The sequence below is a fragment of the Haliotis cracherodii genome, unplaced genomic scaffold (genome assembly GCF_022045235.1).
Source record: "Haliotis cracherodii isolate W230 unplaced genomic scaffold, xgHalCrac1.p SCAF_18, whole genome shotgun sequence".
Lineage (NCBI taxonomy): Eukaryota > Metazoa > Mollusca > Gastropoda > Lepetellida > Haliotidae > Haliotis > Haliotis cracherodii.
Window position 1 is genome coordinate 17,165,468 of NW_027266273.1, and position 24,905 is coordinate 17,190,372.

A 24,905-nucleotide genomic window follows, 5' to 3' on the forward strand; every position below is an offset into this window, starting at 1 on the left:
AACACTAGCTGTCAAAACATGCTCGTCAGTTTCAAGTGATGAAGAGAACCCTTCTGTTGTCATAACGACCTATAGTAATCAGGTTTCATGTGATGAAGAGAATCCTACTGTTGTCATAATGACCTATAGTAATCAAGTTTCATATGATGAAGAGAACCCTTCTGTTGTCATAACGACCTATAGTAATCAGGTTTCATGTGATGAAGAGAACCCTTCTGTTGTCATAATGACCTATAGTAATCAGGTTTCAAGTGATGAAGAGAACCCTTCTGTTGTCATAACGACCTATAGTAATCAAGTTTCATGTGATGAAGAGAACCCTTCTGTTGTCATAACGACCTATAGTAATCAGGTTTCAAGTGATGAAGAGAACCCTTCTGTTGTCATAATGACCTATAGTAATCAGGTTTCAAGTGATGAAGAGAACCCTTCTGTTGTCATAATGACCTATAGTAATCAAGTTTCATGTGATGAAGAGAATCCTACTGTTGTCATAACGACCTATAGTAATCAGGTTTCATGTGATGAAGAGAATCTTACTGTTGTCATAATGACCTATAGTACCGGTAATCAAGTTTCATGTGAAGAGAACCCCTCTGTTGTCATAATGACCTATAGTACCGGTAATCAAGTTTCATGTGAAGAGAACCCTTCTGTTGTCATAATGACCTGTCGTAATCAAGTTTCATGTGATGAAGAGAACCCTTCTGTTGTCATAATGACCTGTCGTAATCAAGTTTCATGTGATGAAGAGAACCCTTCTGTTGTCATAATGACCTATAGTAATCAAGTTTCATGTGAAGAGAACCCTTCTTTTGTCATAATGACCTGTCGTAATCAAGTTTCATGTGATGAAGAGAACCCTTCTGTTGTCATAATGACCTGTCATAATCAGGTTTCATGTGAAGAGAACCCTTCTGTTGTCATAATGACCTATAGTAATCAAGTTTCATGTGATGAAGAGAACCCTTCTGTTGTCATAATGACCTGTCGTAATCAAGTTTCATGTGAAGAGAACCCTTCTGTTGTCATGACCTGTAGTAATCAAGTTTCATGTGATGAAGAGAATCCTACTGTTGTCATAACGACCTGTAGTAATCAAGTTTCATGTGATGAAGAGAACCCTTCTATTGTCATAATGACCTATAGTAATCAAGTTTCATGTGATGAAGAGAACCCTTCTGTTGTCATAATGACCTGTAGTAATCAAGTTTCATGTGATGAAGAGAACCCTCCTGTTGTCATAACGACCTATAGTAATCAAGTTTCATGTGATGAAAGAGCACCTATTATTGTCATAATGTGCTCGATAATCAATTTCATGTCATGTGTGTTTTCTTAACTTAACATATAATCACTTAACATAAGATCTAGGGGTACAGTCAAACCTTGTTATCTCAAAATCTGTTATCTCAAATTGCTGATATCTCAACCCTATTCTCCAGTCCCGACTGCCTGAATAGACACACATTTGACCCCATGTCTCAAATTTGAGATAAAAATACATAGCACTATCTCAAACCTTGGACTGGGTCCCAACTTTGACCTAACTACAGAATTTATCTCAAAATATCCATGCTGTGAATTAAGAAGCTTGAGGCAAGAGTGGCACTTTGCAGAGAAGACCAAAATTAACTTATCTTCCCTTGACATAAGATAAAGTTACCATGGTTACAGTCAAGTTAACCATTAAGATTACAGACTTTGTAAATAAACAATATTATTAACTTTAAAGGAAGTGTTTAAGAAAAGAGAGTCAAAGTTTATATCTCAATTCGTGCCTCAATCATTCAACTACACAGCTGCGTTTCTTGGGAAAAAAGTGTGCACTATACTCAAGAAAATACAGTACCTACTGAACCAACTGCAACAGAATTTTTTATTTCAAATTGTACTAATTTCAACTCCATGACAAATTACGTAAAGTCTCAGAATCTTGATGATACAATCTTGTCCTTGGTCATGTCATGGTTATAGAAGGAATATCAATAACGCCTGGACACAACATGCCGCAGCCTCAGACTGACACTGCCCACAAAACAAGCAATGTTTAAAATTAACACCTGTTTGCCAAAGATTAATATAATTCAGGAAGGTGCTGTTTCATTGGGGCAATAAAAATGATAACAAAGTGATCTCCTGATGTTAATTTTGGAGTGAGTGATTACTTTACAAACATCACATAGTCTGCTATGTATTTTCTTTCAATCACGAACCAATGAATGCTGTTGCCTATTCAGCCATAACCCTCCTTGTGGTACATCATGGAAGTAGCTGCCGGGGATATATTGTCAGTGATGGTATTGCGTACACAGATCTCATAACATCAGTACCGAGCTGGCATCCTTCAGCAAGGATGAGTTATGTACAAACTGTTCGAATCATCTGTGTTACCATGGACACCAAGAGAGTGAATTCCCAACAATATAAATCAGTAATCATAGCATAACAATAATCATAACACCATCATTGATCTATATCATTGATAATCATGGCAATCATTGACTTGAAGACTGGAGGGAAATAAATGTCAATTTCACAATGAAACTGACCTCAAATCATTAATTTTGGTCATAATGTGGACGTTTGATTATCTTCAAATTCTGATTGTATGTCAGAAATCAAACAATCGTGTCAGTTGTGTCAGACACTAAATATTGACTTGTATCTTTCTGTCAGCGAGTCATGTCATGTGCACGTCTTTCTGATGTAGTTTCCGATGTTTTAGTTGCTCTTGCCGAAGAGGGAGAGGAGGATGAGGAAGAGGTAGACGACGTCAATGTAGAGTTGCAGAGCGCCGAAGATGTACTCCTCTGGGGACAGTTCGTGCTTCCTGCCGCCGACGATCATCTGAGTGTCGTAGATCAAGAACTGAAACAGTCGGCAGTACATAACAGGAAGTGATCAGTTGTTTAAGCACTTACCCAAATAATGATAACTTAGGCTAAAACAAATAATAGTCTTGGTTCTCAGGGACCGCCCGCATCATCATAAAGTCCATCGCACATTTCGTCTTTATTTCCATTTTCCCCAAAGTAAAAAAATCCTCATACTTAAAAACAATGCCATCCAGTATAGCAGGTACTTCCCTCTACATGCGCTCTGCCAATTTCCTCATAGCGATATCTCCTTCACAAAGCTATCGCTGCCACCAGTCAAAGCTCCCAACTGTGATAGGTGGCTTCAACCATGCTTGGAGTTGAACTTGCAACTGACTGACCGTTATGTTTACAAACAAGTGATGACTGCTGTGACGCCGAATACTCTTACCCTGCTAAATTATTTTCTTCGTTTGTCAATTTGAATTTCTGTTTCATTACAACTATCATGTACTTGGTATAGTAAGAATGTAAGGCAGAGGTTGGTTGATTTTCCCTTCATCTGCAATCTTGAAGCAATCCGATCAAACAAACAAAAAGGTTAATTAATCTAAGAAATATGGTCAGTCGTAAACCTTTTAAAAAATAACTGTATTGGCATTCCCAAAGACATAAACAAAAGTATAAACGTTACTACATTTGGGTAAGAGGGCAAATTTCAACATTCTTGTAGTGGTCACGCCCACACTGGTGCCAGCGATGTTAACGAGAGTGTAACGAAGGTGTCAATGTTCTTCACTCATTCAAAGACGCTGACAAAGTTATTGCGAATGTGAGAAATTAATGATAAAAAACTTTCCGTTCAACATGATTTCTACTCAAAGTGTTGTTTTGCTGTCACCTTGACCTTGACCCTACCGCCCCCTTAAGAAAGGAAACATTCCTCCCATACTCACCAAACCAAAGACAAGGGCAGCGAGACCTCCATAGACACAGTCCAAGATCTGAAACACCGAATTAGAGGTCATAGTGAAGTCAAGGTCAAATTCATGTAAGTATCACTGATACTTACAGATCAAGCTCTCCGCAAAATATCTGCATTTCTTTTTCCAGAATAACAACTTTAAGCTTCACTTCTCATCAAAAAGGATAAAATCCACATTTGTAATTTCTTGCCCATTGCAACTTCACTTGCTTTTATGTACTTTGTATGTTCGGGCAGATCTGAAACACTAAAATTCACGGCCTTTAGATGGCTTTCCACTGAATTAAAATACTTTCATACACAAGTATAACGTGTTTTGTTCAAATTCAAGGCTTTTCAAGCTATTTTAGTGATTTTCAAGGCCTTAAAAGTTAAACACTAAAAATTAAGGCTATTCAAGAGGGACCTTAAAATTCAAGGCCTTGTCAGTGGGTCAGTCAGTCTGTCCATTTGTCCGTCTTTCCCAATTACCCTGCCAATGGAGCCTGATCTGAATCTGCCAAAAGTTCAATGTGGGGTAGGGGGCCTCGTACCACGATGCGATTATAGCATTACGGCTGTCGTATGTATGTCTGTGCTTAGCAAAGTATAATAGCAGCAGCACAATAGGAGTAGCGATGGTCAAAGATCTTCAACATACCCTGTTGTAGCCGTAGGCGTAGAAGGTGAAGAGACACGACCAGCCGAAGAAAAACAGCACCATCACCAGAACAAACAGCAGGCCACTGCACATGGTGAAGTCAATCTGGACAACAGAATCACACAAACATGGTGAATATTGAAAACAAACACTGGTTCTTTCTCTCAGCCGAGTCACATTACCCAGAACTTGACCCAGGATTTTAAACAACAGTCATCAGAAGATGAGAAATCCCCCCTACACACACACACAAATTTGAAAAAACAAATGATCTGACTGTTACTTTAAGTCAAATTTCTATCTTGGTTGGTGTGTGTACTTTTTTTTCTTTTTTTTCGTTTGTTTGTTTGTTTGTTTGTTTAACACTGCACTTAGCAATCGTCCAGCTATATGACGGCAGTCTTTAAATAATTGAGTCTGGACCAGACAATCCAGTGACTGATATCATGAGCATCAATCCACACAATTGGGATACGATGACATGCATCAACCAAGTCAGCGAGCCTGTAGTGTGTGTACTAGTCCAGAATAAAGCCGATACTGAGATACCAAGCTTCTGTTTTCCTCAACATTCCATATTGATGGCGAAATTTGTAGTCTCATTTATCCATACTGTCAAAACCCATCTTGCAATCTGATGTCTGGATTATTGAGTAAAGCGGTACCATTTGAACAGTACACATACATATAATTTGGGTCTCAACTTACATGCAATATACGGTAGTTGTTTTTCTATAAATTTAATTGTAATTTTGTGATTTAATCACGCTGCAAAACTGCAAAATGATTCGACCAAAATCATAATGGTTCCTATCTCTGAATCTGGAACACCAAACAGCCTGTGGGGATCAGATGGCAGAGTGACAGAGTGACACTGGGTGGAGTGACACTGGGTGGAGTGACACGGACGCAGTGAAACTGGGCACAGTGACACTAGCGCAGTGATGCTGGATGCAGTGACGCTGCACGCAGTGACACTGGGCGGAGTAACACTGGACTGAGGCTGAATATGAAACTGGGCTGACGAAAATCCTTAAAAATCCTGTAAAGTTGGTTTGACGGTGGTCTGTAAATAACCGAGTGTGGACCAGACAATCCAGTGATTGATATCATGAGCATCGACCCACGCAATTGGGATCCATGAAATGCTTCAACTAAGTCAGCGAGCCTGACCACCTGATCCCGTTAGTCGCCTCTTACGACAAGCATAGTCGCCTTTTACGGCAAGCATATTCTACCCCGGATCTTCACGGGTCTCATTTGTAAAGAGTAAAATATACCGAGAATGATAGCCATGTTGGGTTCGTGGATACTCCTTGACTGCACCTACCTTTGTCTGTATGGCGAACAGGGAGATGGACAGACAGACCAGGGTCGTGATACCCATCATGATCAGTACAATGTTTGTGGAATAGTAACTGGAACAAAGGAACAAATATCATTCACATTTTTTATTACCTGGCCATGAAGAGTGAGTGAGTGAGTTTAACGCCGCTTTTAACAGTATTCCAGTTATATCGCGGCGTGTCAGCTTGATGTGGGAGGAAAGCCCGAAGTGATGCAGGTCTCAGACGTTTACCACTTAGGTGAAACCCACGAGCACGGGTAAACCTAGAGACATAATCGGGACGAACTGGGATTCCAACCCACAATCATAGGTTTCTGGCATGCCCGAGGGACGCAACTCTGCACAGCGAATCACGGCGCCTCAGACGACTGTGTGTGAAGAGATCCCCCGCACAACAGTCGTAAGTCTATGTTAAAGAATGGGAATAATGATAACCTTAGTGCTACAATAACTTTGTGGAATGGAACCCTGAATTCTAAGCTAGGCTGTTGTATGATATTAAATTAATACATGTCAACTTTTGACGTGTTTGAAGTATTAGGATGAAAAAAATAAGTTGGTTCTCAGGCAATAGGTTCAGAAAATATTGGGCGGGTGGGCGGCTTTTTTGGGGGGGGATATTTAAGGATTTCTTTTTTTTAAATGGAAATAAAAACGAAACGTGCGGTGGCCTTTGTGATGATGCGGCGGTGCCTGAGAACCAAGAATAATTTTTTTTTAGCCTTATTCTGTTAAACTCAATATGATGTGGATCATGTAGATATCTGCCTATTCACACATGACAGTGAAATTTAGAAAAAAGTTATAAACGGCAAGTGATAAATATAATATGAAACCAGCTCCCATTTAATACCAATTTTATGAAACCCGTGAATAGGTCTGGTATTTGACTCGCGTTCGCTTGTCAGATACCAGATCTATTCACTCGCTTCATAAATTTCATATTACATGGGAGCTCGTTTTGTATTCCATATATCCAAATCAAAATAAAGTACGAAAAGCAGATCAAAAGGAGAACTCTTACAGGGATTGGAAGCATGTGTGGAATGTATTGTGACATAATAAAAATAAAATCTCAAGTTGAATGAATGACTGAGTGAGGGTATATCAGTTGGCATCTCATTGTGTCATTGCTTCTTGCTTTTTCGCAACACACATGCGTATGGGGATAGTGGGTCATGTTCATGATCTGCCTGAATCTGGACTTCGAACTAACGATCAGCAGATCCTTGTATGATGAAGGGAAGCAACTCTGCACAGTGAATGAAACTGCGCCAGTTGTTCCTGTTGAATAAAGTCTAAGTGTGATGACAGCTCTCCTCACCATGATATAGTTCCCACCATGTAGGAGAAGGCCAATGTCTGAAACAGAAAAGACTGTCGTGAAAACATATTTACAGATTAGTTGATATAATCTTAAGTTACTTTTAAATTTAAAACAAGTCGCATCTGCATCAGTCACAACATGGAAGTATTAATCATGTTAATAGGGCAATATGTGCAGGCTGACACAGTGTGTGATTAAGAAGAACTCAAGAAACATGACTTTGTTAAGGTAAAAATATCATATACTTTTCCTTGCTCATACTAATTGCTTATTTCTTCTCATTGAAACTTCCTGTGTTCCCATAGAACGGAAAAACATCTCACCCAAACACACCCTTCACATTGCTTTATGTTAGATATAACATTGTTACTTAAATTCCCTTTACATGCACACTGCTTTAATGTGCTTCTCTGATAATGGTGGCAATAGGAATTGTATGCTTATTTTATTATAGTGATATAGGAAGGCTCTTTCCCAGGTTGATGGTACACAACTGTTTATTTGGCTACATACTCGTTTGAACAAGCAAAATAAAAAAAAACACTATATTTTCAAAAGTCATCGCCTTAGAGCCAATTCTTTTCATTTTTTTAAGCCTAATTGTCCTGTTATATCATCTCTTTTGTCAGGTAGGTGGAACCTGCCTCCCTTTTAAAGGTACTTTTTGTTGAATTCTTTCATGTGGTAGATTAAACAAAACTTTTGGTTTGAGTTCTTTTTGAGGACGAGGAAGATCAGTGAATAAAACCCCGGACATCTGGTTGTACTATCTCTACTGCTCCCTTTGAAAGAAGTGTGTTGATGACTTCTGTTCATTTGGATTGCAGTGTCTCCGGATATTGAACAATCAGCGGATTGAGAGAGAGAGGAGGTTCCTCTCTTAAGCTGGTCAGTAACCCTTCCTGAGAATGTTCGATACAAACAGGTCGTCCCGGACATCCCTACAGTCAACTGCTGTACTTGAACGGCTTGAGGTGATGATGACATGTAGTACACGTTTTCATCATGAAAACAGGGGGACATTTAAAGAGCAAAAATGTGAATTAGTTACAGCCAAATCTAAAAATAATCGATGAATATGTGATGGAAGTTAGATAAGATAGTCCATACCCAAAAAAATTATATGAAAATTCCCAACTAGCTCGTTGGCTGAAAATGAGAAAATTTAGAGTCACACTGCTTGGTGACATGGTTCTGACGCGCTTGGGAACAGTGAATTTTGGTGAGATGTTTCTGTACTCTGGGAACACAGGACAGTAAGTTTCCAGTACCTTCAGAGATATGCAATTAGTATGACTCAGGATAAGGTAAAACAGGTAAATATCAAAAGCTACTCACAAATACTATGAGGCAGATGTAATTTCCAGGAGTTTGTCGCCTATAAAAAAAAGATAACATTAATGTTGCACCAAAAACCAGCATAGACAGGTACTGAGGCTAACCTTTAGTCAGTGATAAAACATTCAAGTGAGTGAGTGAGTGTGTTTGGCTGCTTTTAAGAGTATTCCAGTTATATCGTGGCGTGTCAGCTGAATGTGGGAGGAAAGCCCGAAATGATGCAGGTCTCTGACGTTAACCACTTTGGTGAAACCCACGAGTACGGGTATGGTGCTGACAAACCTTGAAACATAATCAGGGCCAAACCGGGATTCGAACCCACAATCATAGGTTTCTGGCGTGGCCAAGGGACGCAACTCTTCACAGCGAATCTCGGCGCCTTAGACATTCAATAATATGTCCACTAAACATTCAAGGTGTGAAGTGCGTGAGTGAGTATGGTTTTACGCCGCTTTTAGCAACAGTCCAGCAATATCACAGCCGGGGACACCAGAAATGGGCTTCACACATTATACCCACATCGAGAATCGAACCCGGGTCATCAGAGTGACGAACTGACGCTTTAACCACTAGGCTACCTGTCCACCCCCAAGGTGTGAAGATGTGCCCAAGTCGTTATTATGTGCATCAGAGATTATACCCAATAATTAGATACATTGTAATTTCTTAAAACTGTCTTGTTCTCAGGACATTTTGTGATGTCTTTTTTCAATCTCCTATTTTGTTGCATATGACAATAGAAGCCTCATTGTTTGTTTGTTTGTTTGTTGCTTAATGCCAAACTCAGCAATATGCCAGCTATATGACGGTGGTCTGTAAATAATCCAGTCTGGACCAGACTATCCAGTGATTGACATCACGAGCACGAGCATGGATCTTCGCAATGGGGACAATCCCGTTAGTCGCCTCATACGACAAGCATAGTCGCCTTTTACAGCAAGCATGAGTTACTGAAGACCTAGACCCCGGGTCTTCACAGGCGTGACTTACACCAGTAATTGTTGTCGGAATACCATATCATGACTGCATGAATACCAGATTATGGCTGCATAAATACCAGATTATGGAATACGCAACTGTTATTGTATCTCAAATTCAAATGACGAAAACTAGACAATATCAAAATCCAATACTAATACCAACATGTAATTGTGAGACAACAGCTGAAAAGTGGTTGTTTTTCAAGACAGTTACCAATCATTTCTTACAATCAACACCAAGCTCCTATGTATAAACCTCCATAAACATGATAAACGCAAACAAATAGAAGTCAATTCTTAAATAATCTGTACCCGTGAAGATCTGGGTAGAGAATAGATCTTCAGCAACCCTTGCTTGCTGTAAGAGGCGACTAACAGGATTCGGTAGTCAGGCGCCTTGACTTGGTTCATGAATGTCATTATATTCCAATAGCGTAGATCAATGCTCAAGATGTCAATCACTGGACTGTCTGGTCAATTATTTCAATTATTTACAGACCGGTGTCATAGAGCTGGAACACTGATTGCTGAGTGCGGCATTAAACAACAAAGTAGTTATAATTCATGGATAACAACTTCTTTATTTACATTAAAGGCGACGTTTTGGTATAGATCCTTATGCCTTCCTTGGCAACAGTATAAGGATCTAAACGACGCCTTTACTGTAAATAAAGAAGTTGTTATCCATGAATTATCTCTACTTTGTCATCCCTCAACTTCTAAAAAATGCCTATCAAACAAAGGCCCATAGGAATAGGATAAATATCTAAATAAAAACTTACCTAACAGACGGAATGCAAATCAGCACAAAGTATGTCACCAGGAATGTGCCACTGCAAACAGGGAAACAATGTCAGATGAATGACAGGAACACAGAGAGAGTTCTAGCTGAAGGAGTGTGAACATGGCATCATAATAATGATGGTAAACAAAGTTCAAAAAATTAAATTACTTCTAAAACGGAAAATTATTTGTCAGGTGAGGTAAGGTGAAATGGGGTTTAACGTCGCGTCCCAGATTTTTGCACTTATATAGCAACGTGCATGTACGTGATGTGTGTTTGTGTGGCTGCTTGTACTAGTCCGGACTGATGCCCATTTATAGTGCTAGCTCACTGAGATACCATGCCGCAGTTTAACATGAATACCCCACTCAGACAAGGTATACTGTCTCCGAGCCGACCAGTCCTTGTTTTAGCCCCTTAATGCCGAGCGCCAGACAGGGTAACACCAAGTACCATCTTTTAACATCTTTTGGTATGACGCGGCTGAGGATCGAACCCCAGACCTTTCGCTCTCCGGGCGGACGCTCTACCACTAGACCACGGAGGTGGTCCTTATCTGTAAGAATACCCTCTCAAAACAACATTGTTGAACATAAAAAGAACCTATTCTCAGTTTAATTTGGGTTATAATTGTCTTCATAATATGAATGCTGAAGGTAATCCTCAGGATAGAAGAGCTATCCAAATGGGGTAGTACAACCCCTAAAATGCTTATATGTATTCCTACACGATGATTTTTAAGCAAAAGCATAAAACCGCGCTCTAAATACCGTAGACTAGATGCAAATACATAGTTGAGCTTACTACAAACTTTGTGATGAACTCTGCTGTAAGATTGATACTCCAGAATAACAGGACAGTTTTGCTGACATGTCAAGAAGCATATAAATTACACAAAAGTGGATTGTCATGTTGCTGTGAACCATCTGTTGGAGCTTCTAAGTTTATAAACATGTGAATACTATTGTTGACCCAGCAGTGGAAAAAAGTTGTCTTTCACAGCTAAAGGGGACATTCACCCACCTCAACAAATTCAAGACAAAACAATGCAATGAGTTATTGTGCAGAGCTCCAGATAAGCTGCGTATCTGCGTAAAATACGCATCAGAAATGCAGAAATATGCAGTAAATCCAAGTATCAAATACACAAGAAACATTACAGATACGCTACAAAAATAAAATTTGTGCGTATCATCAAAATATTGTGAAGTAACCCTCCATATTCGATTAGCATATCAGCAACTTATTTTGAAATTATAAATGGGCATTCCGTCAACCTTGCCAAACTCCACGGTGACAGTTACATCACGATCATTTGCCATCACACTTTCTTGTGGAAGTATTGTGGTATTTTTGAGTCCTATAAAGCTCTCGAACCCACACGGCACCAGTTTGCAGGGACTAGATGAATAGTGTTTTTAAATATTTAACTTAAATACCCACATGTGTAAAAACTAGTGGGTAACAGAAATTTGAATACCCAGATAGAATTACTGATACCCAATGATTTTAAAATGCATGGGTAAAATACCCACAACACCAAAAGCTTATCTGGAGCTCTGATTGTGTACCACAAAGGAGAAAGTGACTTACTAGGACACATAGTAGAACCAGAAGCCATCGGTCTGCACCCAGTTCCTGATCGGATTCCTGAAAGATGGAACATAAAACCGGTCCTAACAAAGGCTATTATATACATATATATCAAGAACTACTACATACACAATCCTTCATCATTACTTGGACCACATATCTGTGTCTATGAGATAGCTACATGATAACTATTACTTGCAAAGAACAATGGAAAATAAAGTGCGGTTAATTCAAGATCTGGAGATTCGAATATGTGCTCTCTACTTGATGATGTAAATTGGATGATGTTATTTTTGGGAGGGAAGTGAGTGAGTGAGTGAGTGAGTGAGTGAGTGAGTGAGTGAGTGAGTGAGTGAGTGAGTGAGTGAGTGAGTGAGTGAGTGAGTGAGTGAGTGAGTGAGTGAGTGAGTGAGTGAGTGAGTGAGTGAGTGAGTGAGTGAGTGAGTGAGTGAGTGAGTGAGTGAGTGAGTGAGTGAGTGAGTGAGTGAGTGAGTGAGTGAGTGAGTGAGTGAGTGAGTGAGTGAGTGAGTGAGTGAGTGAGTGAGTGAGTGAGTGAGTGAGTGAGTGAGTGAGTGAGTGAGTGAGTGAGTGAGTGAGTGAGTGAGTGAGTGAGTGAGTGAGTGAGTGAGTGAGTGAGTGAGTGAGTGAGTGAGTGAGTGAGTGAGTGAGTTTGCTTTTACGCTGCTTTTAGCAATATTCCAGCAATATCACAGCAGGGGACACTAGAAATGGGCTTCACACATTGTACCCATGTCGGGATTCAAACTCGGGTCTTCGGCATGACAAGCAAATGCTTTAATTAACATCCTTAAAGAGGCATGACATTAAAATCTCATATACGAAATGAACGACACATGGTCGTTAAATCATACAATAAAACACTGCAGGGAGAAAAAAATAAGTCCCACTCGTCCTTTATTTCTCAAATATACTTCTTTCACGTTTTAGTCAGGTAAGGCACTGAAAGGGTCATTTGCAAACATGGCAAAGATTGGACAAGGCTGCTTTCCTAAATGATTGGTTGTCCAGTAAACAAAACAGAACGATAAATATGTCTACTGCTCCCATTCTGATACTCTGAGGCCCACCTGACATGCCTGTGTCATCCAATAACAAAGAGGTTTGGGGTAAGCAGAAAGAAGTGTTTTCAAGCCGTGTTACTGAGAACCAGGGTCTCACTCTACTCCAGGCTATGCAGAGTTGCGTCCCTTAGGCACTTCAGAAACCAATGATGTTGGGTTCAAATCCCAGATCATAATTCTGTTTCTAGGTTTCTTTTAGCAACATGATTTTAGCATCATACCCCATAACAAATGCTATTACATTCTTCATTTAAGAACTCCTACATACATAATCCTTCATCATTACTTGGACCACATATCTGTGTATATAACTTATTAAGATAGCTACGTGATAACTCTCAAAAAACAATGAAGAATAAAGCGTGGTTATTTCAAGATAAAACTGTTCTATTGGACGTCATATCTGGAGATTCGAACATGCGCTCTCTACTTGCTGATGTTAATTTTGAGAGGGAAGTACCACTGTCCACGTGTTTCACCAAAGGCGCAAATGTCTTAGACCTACATCACTTCAGGCGTTTCACCCACATCAAGCTTACAAGCCATGGTGTACCTAAAATACAATACAAGTAGCATAAAACCCAACTCACTCACTACAGTGAAACTAACTGATTAAACTGAGTGTGAGTGAGTTGAATTTAACGTCGCTTTGAACAGTATTCCAGTCACATCAGGGCATATCAGCTAGATGTGGGAGGAAAGCCCAAAGTGATGTAGGTCTCAGACATTTACCACCTTGGCGAAACCCACGAGCACGTTTGTTGCTGACAAACCTAGAAACATATGATCTGGAACATCAACAACCAGACCTGTTCGTCACGGTTGGAACGAGCATTCATTGTAACAGCCATCTGCATAATGCTACCCCTACATCACAGGGCCATATGACACAGTTGAACCAATCAACTCATTCCACCTTTAACGAACAGGTCTGGTTGTTGATGAAATATAGTGATAGCTAAATAGACAGATTTTTTAATTCATGCACCGATTGTCTTTAAATGTAATATCCAGTTATGTATGACTGTTTAATAATCTCATACCAACTTTGACTGGAGTAGGTCCAATAGTTTTTCCGATATTGTAGTAAACGTCGGTACCTTAAATTAACTTCCAGACAATAATCAGGGAAAACTGGGAATCGAACCTTCAATCATAGTTTGCAGGTGTGCCCAACTCAGTGAGATGTGGCCACTTAGACAGTGCCTACTGTGCCGACTCTGCCACCTGTGCCCCCTTAATGATTAAATAACAGGAGATACTCACACATATATAAAGAGACAAATGAAGCCGACTGTCATCAGCAACTGACTCATCAGGATAAGATACACCTGAAACATATACCTGAAACATACACCTGAAACATACACCATCACATCTGTCATTCCAGAAACAGGCGACTACACCTGAAACATACACCATCACATCTGTCATTCCAGAAACAGGCGACTACACCTGAAACATACACCATCACATCTGTCATTCCAGAAACAGGCGACTACACCTGAAACATACACCATCACCTCTGTCATTCCAGAAACAGGCGACTAAACCTGAAACATACACCTGAAACATACACCATCACATTTGTCATTCCAGAAACAGGCGACTACACCTGAAACATACACCATCACATTTGTCATTCCAGAAACAGGCGACTACACCTGAAACATACACCATCACATCTGTCATTCCAGAAACAGGCGACTACACCTGAAACATACACCATTACATCTGTCATTCCAGAAACAGGCGACTACACCTGAAACATACACCATCACATCTGTCATTCCAGAAACAGGCGACTACACCTGAAACATACACCATCACATCTGTCATTCCAGAAACAGGCGACTACACCTGAAACATACACCATCACATCTGTCATTCCAGAAACAGGCGACTACACCTGAAACATACATCATCACATCTGTCATTCCAGAAACAGGCGACTACACCTGAAACATAAACCATCACATCTGTCATTCCAGAAACAGGCGACTAAGAGGCAACTAACAGGATCAAGCGGTCAGGCTCGCTGACTTGGTTGATGCATGTCATCGTATCCCCATTGTGTGGATCAATGCTCATGATGTCAGTCACTGGATTGTCTGGTCCAGACTCGATTATTTACAGACCGCCTTCTATAGCTCAATTATTGCTGAGTGCGGCGTTAAACAACAAACAAACATTCCAGAAACATGTGTGAGAAGGTAAAAGACAGTCCAATACCTGTTACCAAGGATACCTGGATATCAACAAATTTATTTTCATTATTTACAATTTGTTTGGAATTTTTTCAATTTTGCCCTCAAATGACACCCAAACATTCAACATATAAAAATAACAAAGTCCAAACAATACAATAAAACTAAATTTGAAATAACTAATTCTCTCTAATAAACATTCTTGTGGCGTAATGACCACATAAAGTTGATATACCTCAAACAAAACTGGAAATGTCCGAATGCAAAAGATTAAAAATCTTAAAGAAAAAAAATGAGTTTGACTAATTTTTGAGAGGGAAATGGTTTTGTTCTTTACGCAGAATTTTGATGATTTTAATGCAGAATTTGTCTGAGACAGCCAAATATCCTCTTGCTGAAACATACCTTCCTGATAAAAGATCGTCGGATGGCTTTGTCTGAGAAGCCTGTCGCGACTATTCCATTGAATGCGTCATTATCTTCTGGTTTAGGCTCCACCCGAGGTGGGGGAAATGTCCCTAAGGCTTGCTGGGGTGGGGGTCGGTACGATGCAGGGGCAGGTGTCGTTTCACTGTAGGCCGTGTTGTACTGGCCCTGGCCCATCTCAATTGGGGCAAATCCAATACCTGCAACAGAAAGGGAGAAAAAGTAAAAATATTTTAGGATCATAAACAACGATACTAAAAATTATAGTAAAAATATCGAATTCATCTCATCAAATTGAATCACAAGATCTACTTAGGGCTGTGTATTGGCAAAAAATGTATATTGCAAAGCAGGTATCTGTATTGCGATATATATTGCGACATATTGGGAGCTTGAGTGTTCAACAGTGATTGACACTGATTGTACATGCAGATCCTATTTTCTACACACTGAAGCAAATATTACTCAGAATGGTCAGGAGCTGCCATTTTGTCATGGATGCAGGGGGGATAACAATGTTAGGGGAAAATAACTTCTGCGTGTTCCGTCGTTTTGTCTATCAATTTGTTAAGTGAAACATCATTTGTGAATGAAATTCGCTGTAGATTTTAGGTAAAAGGACACAGTATTAGCAAAACTATTTATGTATTTTTTACACCATATACTGGAACAAAAAAACAATAGTTTACATGACACACGGCTTTTCCATTGGACGAGAAGGCGGTCACATGACCGCGAAACTGACGTTCATAGGTGTATGAACGACACAATTGACATTCATATGTTTTTCACGAGACCGTGTTCTTGAAATGACGTAAACACTGACGGACTACTTCCACATTCCTGAGGAAGCCCCTGGGAATTCCCTAGCACAAAAACATACATAAACGTTCTTTCTGATTATTTAGAACCTTTACTCTTGGTCTCAGCATTTCAGTATACATTGAGAAATGTCAGAGAGCTTGACTGCATGATTGTTTACGAATATCCTTGCTACGGCCCATCCTAATTAATGAACAAACATAGAAATGCACATCTAAACTATCGTAGTATCGACTCGATCCGTGCCTTGGCTGACATTGACCGTCTCCAGCAATCTATGAATTTACCTTAGTGTCTGTTTGACGCATCTTTAATCCCCTTTCAATGATCGGCCAGTTGATCAATGATGACTAACACATGTAACCACCACAGGTTCATTAACAACTTCGGAAATCTCTCGTGTCGGCCATTTTGACGTCTTGTACTTGATGAAAATGTATTACGACACGCTGTTACTGACTTACTGAGGTAGTTCTTTACAGACCTTTCTCATCTAAAAAGGATATGATTTGAACACATGTGCTGCGTAAGATGTTTCTGAAGAGCAAGTTGTGCATCCATACGCCCATGTCACCTCTCTTTTTGAGGAACTATTTTACTCCGCGATATAGCTGGTTGTTGTATGGCTGTCAGTGTAAACATGAAGTCACACGTACTAAATAAAATTGTGGTGGATCTTGGCCCATATCCTTTGAGGTAAGAAATTGTGATAAAAGAATTATAAGAATTGCCTTCACTTTGTGTGAGTTCATTGGAGTATGAACCTTCATAGAGTGAAGGCCAAATATTGTATGAACGTTGTTGCAAGCTCCGACGTTCACACAGTTTGGCCCTCACTCTATGAAGGTTTATACTCCAATGAACTCACACAAAGTGAAGGCAATTCTTAAGTATTGCAGTGTATTGGTAATACCGTGCAGTCCTTGAGATACGGATCCTGCTTCAGATGATGTTCTAAATATCTTACCTTACAGGGTGAGTGAGTGAATGAATTCTGCATTCAGGAATAACCAATCCATATTCTTGTATATAAACAGCAACAGGGTGAAACAAACTGAACACAGAAACAATGACAACCTCATATTGATATGGAATGTAATGATGTTATTATCATTACAAAAACACTGCAAAATGTCATACAGACAAAAAACTCACCTGTACTTGGAGGCTGGTTTTGGTCATAGCCATAGCCATGGGCTTGGTCATAAGAAGGTGGCGGCGCTGCAGGGTACTTGCTCATCTTCACTGAAATCATAAAAATTGGGTTGTTGTTATTGTTGTTGTTGTTTGTTGTTTAACGCCGCACTCAGCAATATTCCAGCTATATGATGGCGGTCTGTAAATAATCGAGTCTGGACCAGATAATCCAGTGACTGATATCATGAGCATCAATCCACGCAACTTGGATACGATGACATGCATCAACCAAGTCAGCGAGCCTGTGGTGTCTGTACTAGTCTGGACTAATGCTGACATTTAAATGCTATCCCACTGAGATCGATCCACGCAAATGAAATACTGGGTAATTCTTTGCCACGATATCAGCATCAGGTGATGAGGTCAAGCAGTGACAAATTTAAGGATGGTCTTATATAGCAAGTAATTACTTGGGTCTGGCCTTATATGTTTTGTTGAGCTAATCTTCATTCGCAATGATCATGAATGTACCCCTACAAGAATTCCCAGTTAGCATAGGCCCCTAGCAACCAAAGCTGGTCGTGGGATACAACAAAATTGATTGGGTGGTCAAGCTTGTGAATTTGTTGATTACGTGTCATTGTACCCGATGGCATGGACACTGGCTCACAAAATCAATCTCTGGATTGTCGTAAGACAAAATGAAAAGCAACAATGATTCATTGTTATTCACGAACACATTCATTGTACATGAATATTGCCATGTTCTAGCATTAAATACACGTTAAAACATTCTATACTTGAAAAACATTGACAACGGATTGCCTTTGTTTCTGAAGATAGTTTTTCAAATATGTGTCCTCAGACATAATTTCAAAGTGAAGTAAGTGAGGGCTCCAGCCTGCTAACTGATGCCATTTTTCTCGGCTTAATCTTTCTGCTTCGGGTTTTGCACTGACTTAGATTCCTCAACAAAAGCTAATGAAAGAAGACAACCAAAGACACTAAAATAAGTGTAGGTATTCCAACACAGAATTGTTGAAAGTACATTCTATTAACTTGGAAATAACTAAACTATATCTATTTTGTATGTAGTGTACAATAGCGTGCCTCCTTAAAGAGGGAAGCCCCCCCCCCCCCAAAAATGTACCATATAAAACATGGCGGTTACACAGTAAAGGAAAGATAACTCCAAACAATGCTAATTGAATGGCTGAATTCAGAAACGGGGGGAAAAAGCATTGACCCACTAGGCTTAAAATGAACCACACAAAGATGAGACACTTCTTTTTCCTTTTTTTTGACATGTTTTATCATGCATAGACAGTCAAAATCACAAACCTTTAAATGTATGCGAAAACACTGTTCAATTTCAATTCAACAATTCAACTATTTACGATTCAAGCACAATAGCTGAAGCCATTATCCTGTCTCCACTTCGATCGATTATAAGTCAATATCAGTCCACAGTTCACAGTCTAGGCTACAGTGTTGACATAGCTGTACAACACATGTAAACAAGGTCACAGGACCAGTGTCTGACACAACCCACAGAGTGCCACTTCCCAGGTAACCTGAGACCAATCGTGTATCAGGGAAGGATCATCTCTCGCACAAATCCTAGTTAAAGCTGCCATGCCTAATTTTTTATTTTAAAATAAATAACTTCATAGACTAAAATTGGTCACAGTTTATTTTAGAAAAATGCAACTGAATCAGTGATATACACGGAACTTGTAATATTCAGTCGGTCGGTCGGGCGTGTGTAACACCTAAATCAAATGTATAATGTTTTTTTAATGATATGTTACAGTACTTGTTTCAACTTTTACTATAATGTCATGCAACATGCGTACTATGCCTGTAGACCCGTGAAGATCCGGGATAAAATAGGCCTTCAAACCATGCTAGCCGTAAAAGGCGACTATGCTTGTCATAAAAGGCGACTAACGGGATCGGGTGGTCAGGATCGCTGACTTGGTTGATGCATGTCATCCATCCCAATTGCGTTGATCGATGCTCATGATATCAATCACTGGATTGTCTGGCCCAGACTTGATATTTACAGACCGCCGTCATATAGCTGGAATATTGCTGAGTGCAATAACAACACTTCACCATATAAATCAACTGTAAACAGGGTAAGAAGCATCTGATCAAGCCTCCCTCTCTAACCCACACAGCAAACATGTCATCATATTTCAACAATGCTTTAAACTATTTCTGTAATCAGGAATTTACCTTGCATTCTAAAGTAAGTGGCAGGTAAAAGGGACAAAATCATTATTTTGTTTAAAACAGGGATTTTTCAAAAGTTCTTATTTTCTTAATTTCTGTTGTATTTTAACATTGTATTTAACCCTCTGGATGCCAAGTTGTTTTTTCTGACGTACATTTTCCTAAGATCAGAAAAGTGAAGGTTGTGCGAGAATTGCGCTCACGCAGCACTGGATCTACCTCTGGCTATAAAATTTCGCAGAGGTGGAGAATGATAAATTTCCTAAATGATGGTGTAAATTTAACTGCAAATATTAAATATCCAGGAAATACCAAATGTAACCACCCTGTACATAAAATGGACTTGTCCGACATTGCCGAGGTCGGATTGTATTAAGGGAGTCACCATTATTCAAACACAGGTAAATGTTTTTAAAGCTTGTACATTTTCTTGACATCCTTAAAAAGGCTGTTGATATCTCATATATATACGAAATAAACGACTTGCAGTTGTTGTTTATCTTACAATAAACACTCGTCGTTTATTCCTACTACACTGGACCTCATCTGCCGTTTCAGAAGCGACATCACTTTGATCACCATCTCCCTCTCTCTTATCGTTATCTTATCACAAATATTTTCTCATACATGAACACGTAATCAACAATCAAAAGTCATCTATTGAATGAGAGTTTGTCATAGATTTACGTTCAAAAATGCGTCCTCACACAAGCAAACTATTAGATTAAATCAGAATATATACTGTTATATTTGAATGCACTGCTGACAAGGATGAAAAATATATGGTCTAAGACGGATAGAAAAATACATTGGCTAAAGAAGGATGACTGGTGCTGTTTACACTGAATCATATTTATTTTTCATTGTACTTTGGGACCTGTGAAGATTCCGGGGTAGAATAGGTCTTCAGCAACCCATACTTGCCGTAAAGGGCCACTGCTTGTCGTAAAAGGCGACTAACGGGATCGGTTGATCAGGCTCGCTGACTTGGTTGATGCATGTAATCGATCCCAATTGCGTGGGAACATGGGAATTAATTATTCTCTCCAACTGTTAAGACAATTTCTTCATCTCAGAAATGAGATCAATTGAAAATAACACCATTTTCATACTGTATGCCAATTGCAGTACAGACATATTAACATGTTAAAGGGGCACTGATCTAAAGCAATTCCCCGGGACTGGTTGTTGCCTTTGTTATTGTTTTTTCCCATGAGTACCCGGATGATATAGCAGAAACCTAGGCTAGTTCGCGACCTGTGCTGCGCAATTCGTAAGCACATTTGTCACTTTTATTGACAGTATAAGGCATATGGTCACATTGATCAACAAAATGAAATACAGTTTTGGAAATAATAAGGAAATGTAGCTATATATAGGTATCTTTGTGGGTAGCATCGGTAATGGTGACGAAGTTTTGATAAGTCACTTGCTTGGTAATTGTGCGATTTTCGTTTACACTATTTTGACTTGCAACACAAAGTAAATATTTCTCATGAGCATTGCTTATTTTATCGTGTTTATATTTTTACAGTCAACATGTGCAAAATTTTCACCTAGGAAAGTTATGTAACGCCTGAATATTCAGTTATTTTACAAATTGACTGAAAAATATGTCCATCTGTATTATTATGACAACAAATTCCAATCATTTTTATGTTTAATATCATCACCAAGAGACTGAAAATGTTATGATGAAAAGTACATTTCTATATTGTTTGGCTTCTAATCCTACATAATAATCTATTGTGATGTTTTTAGGCCCTATTGATCGTCTTAATCAATTTTGGTCAATCTGTTAAAGAAATGGACAGATTTTTTAGTCAAACTGACTGAAATATTTACACATTTTATAACTTGCCTGAGAGAATCACATTCTACAAATTGACTGTAATATACAAAGGAAAAGACTTGTGAAAACAACATCTATCAAGCATCGAAGAATTTCCCAACCAAGACGTAGAGGAACAAGAATGAATCTGTCCAATGCTACTGCAAATGAAGGAAAACAAAATGCGAATATCATAATTACAACCTACCAAATTTATGTGTATAATTTTAGGCAGCTTCCTTGTTTAAGGAACGTGTACGTGAATATCCACACAAAGGAACAATATCCCAAACGTCTGCAGCTGTACAAAGAAACATATTCGATGTCATGTGTCTCTGTAACAATCAAATATTTTAAAAGATATATATCGTTTCGGGATATTATAACCCGTGTTCGGTTCTCAACTGATCACTTAAATTGTTTCAGGTGTTTCATATAGGTGAAAAGTCTCAAAGGTCAGCTGAGGAAGCCCAGGTGACAACTATTTTCATAACGTCCACGGTTCCTAAAAAAATCCATTGAGTTAGATAACAATGAGCAATTAATCAATGTATTATCGGTTAACCCTTTGAACAAAGTATGTTGTTTTTACATCGGCACTTCACGCCATGATATGAGTGTATTCCCTTTGTTTTAGTAAACCTAGACATGTAAACACTCACTTTTGACATATCCACCATGCAAGATAACAGTGATTAATCAATCAATGTAATTTCTGTTAATCCTTTGATGACTACGAACGATTCACTGATTTACAAAAAAAGTAAATCAACTGATCATTCATCTTTTGCTGGGCTGCTATGTGCATATTACATAACACATATTTCACCTCACGTCAAACCTGGATTTAGATTGAATAATTACCCCCGACACAATAAATGCCAAATGGGAAGCTTCCTCGGGTATACGGAGGGGTGCTACCACTAATAATACATGTAATAAATTCATTAACTGAGCATCAAGTGAATGACGACAAATACACAAGTGTAGGGTTATACCAGAAAACGTGGATGACAACAAGGGAGTAGTAATTGTATTATCGACGCAATCCGAAATCCGAAAATGCTTTCACTGCATTGATACTTTTTTTTAAACTATAACAATCAGGGGTATTTCCAAATGACAACAACCGATGAGCTCTGCCGTTCTTTTTGTCTGTTTGTTTAGGCTGAAGAAATTAATTAACATGCAGCCTTTGTGGAAATCTTAATAGATCACGGTTAACCAATCAATGTTCAAATATGGGTAAAACAAATATTGCCTCCAAGTTTATTATGCTGTCCTTGCAGATGGTAGCCCAGTCTCTTGTCACGCTCAGTTGCGTTGCGTATCATCCGGGTACTCACAAGGAAAAACAATAACAAAGGCAACGACCAGTCCCGGGGAATTTCTTTAGATCAGTGCCCCTTTAAGGATATTATCACTCGCCGACCTGTGGTTATCCCTGACGCGATTTAGAGGATGTGCTGAATCTCATAAATATCCTTCGTCAAGTCAAGCATCCAGAGTGAGTCATTTGAGTTTTTACGCCGCGTTTCGCAATATTCAAGCAATATCGCTGCAGGGGATACCAGAAATGGTATTCACACATTGTACCCATACTGAGAATTGCACCTGGGTCTTTCAGCATGACGAGTGCACTTACGCTTTAACCACTTGGCAACTCCACCACGCCTTAAATTTCCTAAGATTGTCATTCATTAAAATAGTAATTACACAAACAGACACCGATCTTAGTGCAATGTGACAAATTCTGTTTAAGTATGTGATTATTTTAACCAGGGATAAACACGGCACTATATATAATCCGTTAGCCCGAAACTAGAGTAAAAATCCAGATTGACTATGGTTGTTATCTGAACAAAAACTAGCTACTGCTAGCCTTGATTTGACTAACTTTGTCTATCACAGTTTTAACGAATCACTAAAACAGATGCATTCACGATTGTTGAACCGTATACATACGACTAGGCCCACATCATAATCATATGTCTGCAGCACTCTGAATCAGAGTCTGATGGCGGTGACAGATCGGATAAGATGAGACAGAAAGTATGCCTTCAGTCGACACGCTGTAAATATTATAAGCTGATGTTGCAGTCTCTTTCATCTTACCTGTGCGGTGTTAGACTATCCAAAATATGGTTATAGAGGCGATATCTTTCAACTGAAATCCAAGCAACGCCCGTTGCCTATTACGCAAAGTAGTAAACACGGAAGTGCGTAGTGTTGAGAATTGACCAATCAAATTCATTCTTACTTTCGCAATACTTTCAACGCGTCACGATGACAGTAACCGAGAGCGGGTTTTACAAAAGACATGATAAGAGACATGCGTGAACAGTGTTCACTATCAGTTGCGCATTTTAACATATAATATATGTTTACTGTATACTGTCCATACACCTGGATAGCATGTATTACAATCGTACCCAATCATTGTTCAATTGTAACAAAAAAGGGTCGAATGTAACAAACTGTTTAATATTGATAATTACTCTAAAATAGAACTATGAAACTGATTAACTTTGTTCGGAGAATCCTTGTTTTGATGTACACTCTTCATGACAATATATGAAGAACATTGTACCCATTCTTCACCTGGACGACTATTTGAAAACTTTTGGCAAAAAATTACTTCTTCCTTTAATCGCCAGACGTTTTAGTTTTGGTTTTGGTTTCTTCTTTTCCTTCGCCTTCAGTTTCTTTTCTAACAAGATCCGTTTGACAGGCGTGTCAGTAAGAAATTGGGATTTCTCTCTTTTTCGTCCTCCCTTTTGTTGTTTGCGGGGCTTTGCCTTCGGGAATGGTTTAACAGTTTCTGGCGAGAATTGAATTGGACCAAAAGTCCTCGGGACAGAATCATTTGGGTGAGGTGAGGTGAAGGGTGTTTAACGTCGCGTTCAAGATTATTGCACTTTATAAGTATACGGACTTGTTTGTACTTGACCGGACTAATGCCGATTTTATTATAGTGCTGAGGAAATATATATATATATGGACGTAAGGCATTAAGTACATATAAATGACTGGGGCAATTGTGACATCCAGTAAAACTAGAGTGGTTGCAGCAGCACCCGGACAGCGGTAGTAGCCGCGGACACTCACCAAACATTTATTTATAGCTAATTATAGGTAAACTGCTGATACCCAAACTTAACAGGCAAGTATAATCCGTTTTCCCCATAGGTCATTTAAAAATTTGTCTGCTGGCGATAACTCTCTGAACAAACCGTCCACGACCACCAAACATGACTGCCAAGCCCCAACGTTTTCATACAGTATCGCTAAGTAACGCTGTTTTTGGTCTTAAATTAGTTTTTTTCCAAACGACTCATTTTAACTTAA

At 39.1% G+C, this 24,905-nt stretch overlaps 1 protein-coding gene across 1 annotated transcript; it reads right to left on the reverse strand.

Moving 5' to 3' along the window:
* Positions 1-1,564: 1,564 nt before the first annotated feature.
* Positions 1,565-23,760, reverse strand: LOC139465320 (protein lifeguard 2-like). Its single transcript, XM_071247018.1, has 12 exons — positions 23,673-23,760; positions 17,507-17,596; positions 15,509-15,729; positions 14,163-14,227; positions 11,815-11,871; positions 10,220-10,270; positions 8,458-8,497; positions 7,117-7,154; positions 5,775-5,862; positions 4,445-4,549; positions 3,776-3,823; positions 1,565-2,871 (listed from the first exon to the last, which is right to left on the reverse strand). Exons 2-12 carry the CDS (start codon positions 17,589-17,591, stop codon positions 2,725-2,727), a joined length of 945 nt encoding a protein of 314 aa, XP_071103119.1. The 5' UTR covers positions 17,592-17,596; positions 23,673-23,760; the 3' UTR covers positions 1,565-2,724.
* Between the last annotated feature and the right edge of the window lie 1,145 nt (positions 23,761-24,905).

Excerpts from the sequence above, each read along its gene's own strand:
- LOC139465320 (XM_071247018.1), bottom strand. The coding sequence starts at position 17,591 with ATGAGCAAGTACCCTGCAGCGCCGCCACCTTCTTATGACCAAGCCCAT. Across the intron at positions 11,872-14,162 it reads ATTTGTCTCTTTATATATGT|GAATCCGATCAGGAACTGGG; the intron begins GTGAGTATCTCC and ends TCCATCTTTCAG. Across the intron at positions 5,863-7,116 it reads ATGGTGGGAACTATATCATG|TTACTATTCCACAAACATTG; the intron begins GTGAGGAGAGCT and ends CCTTTGTTCCAG.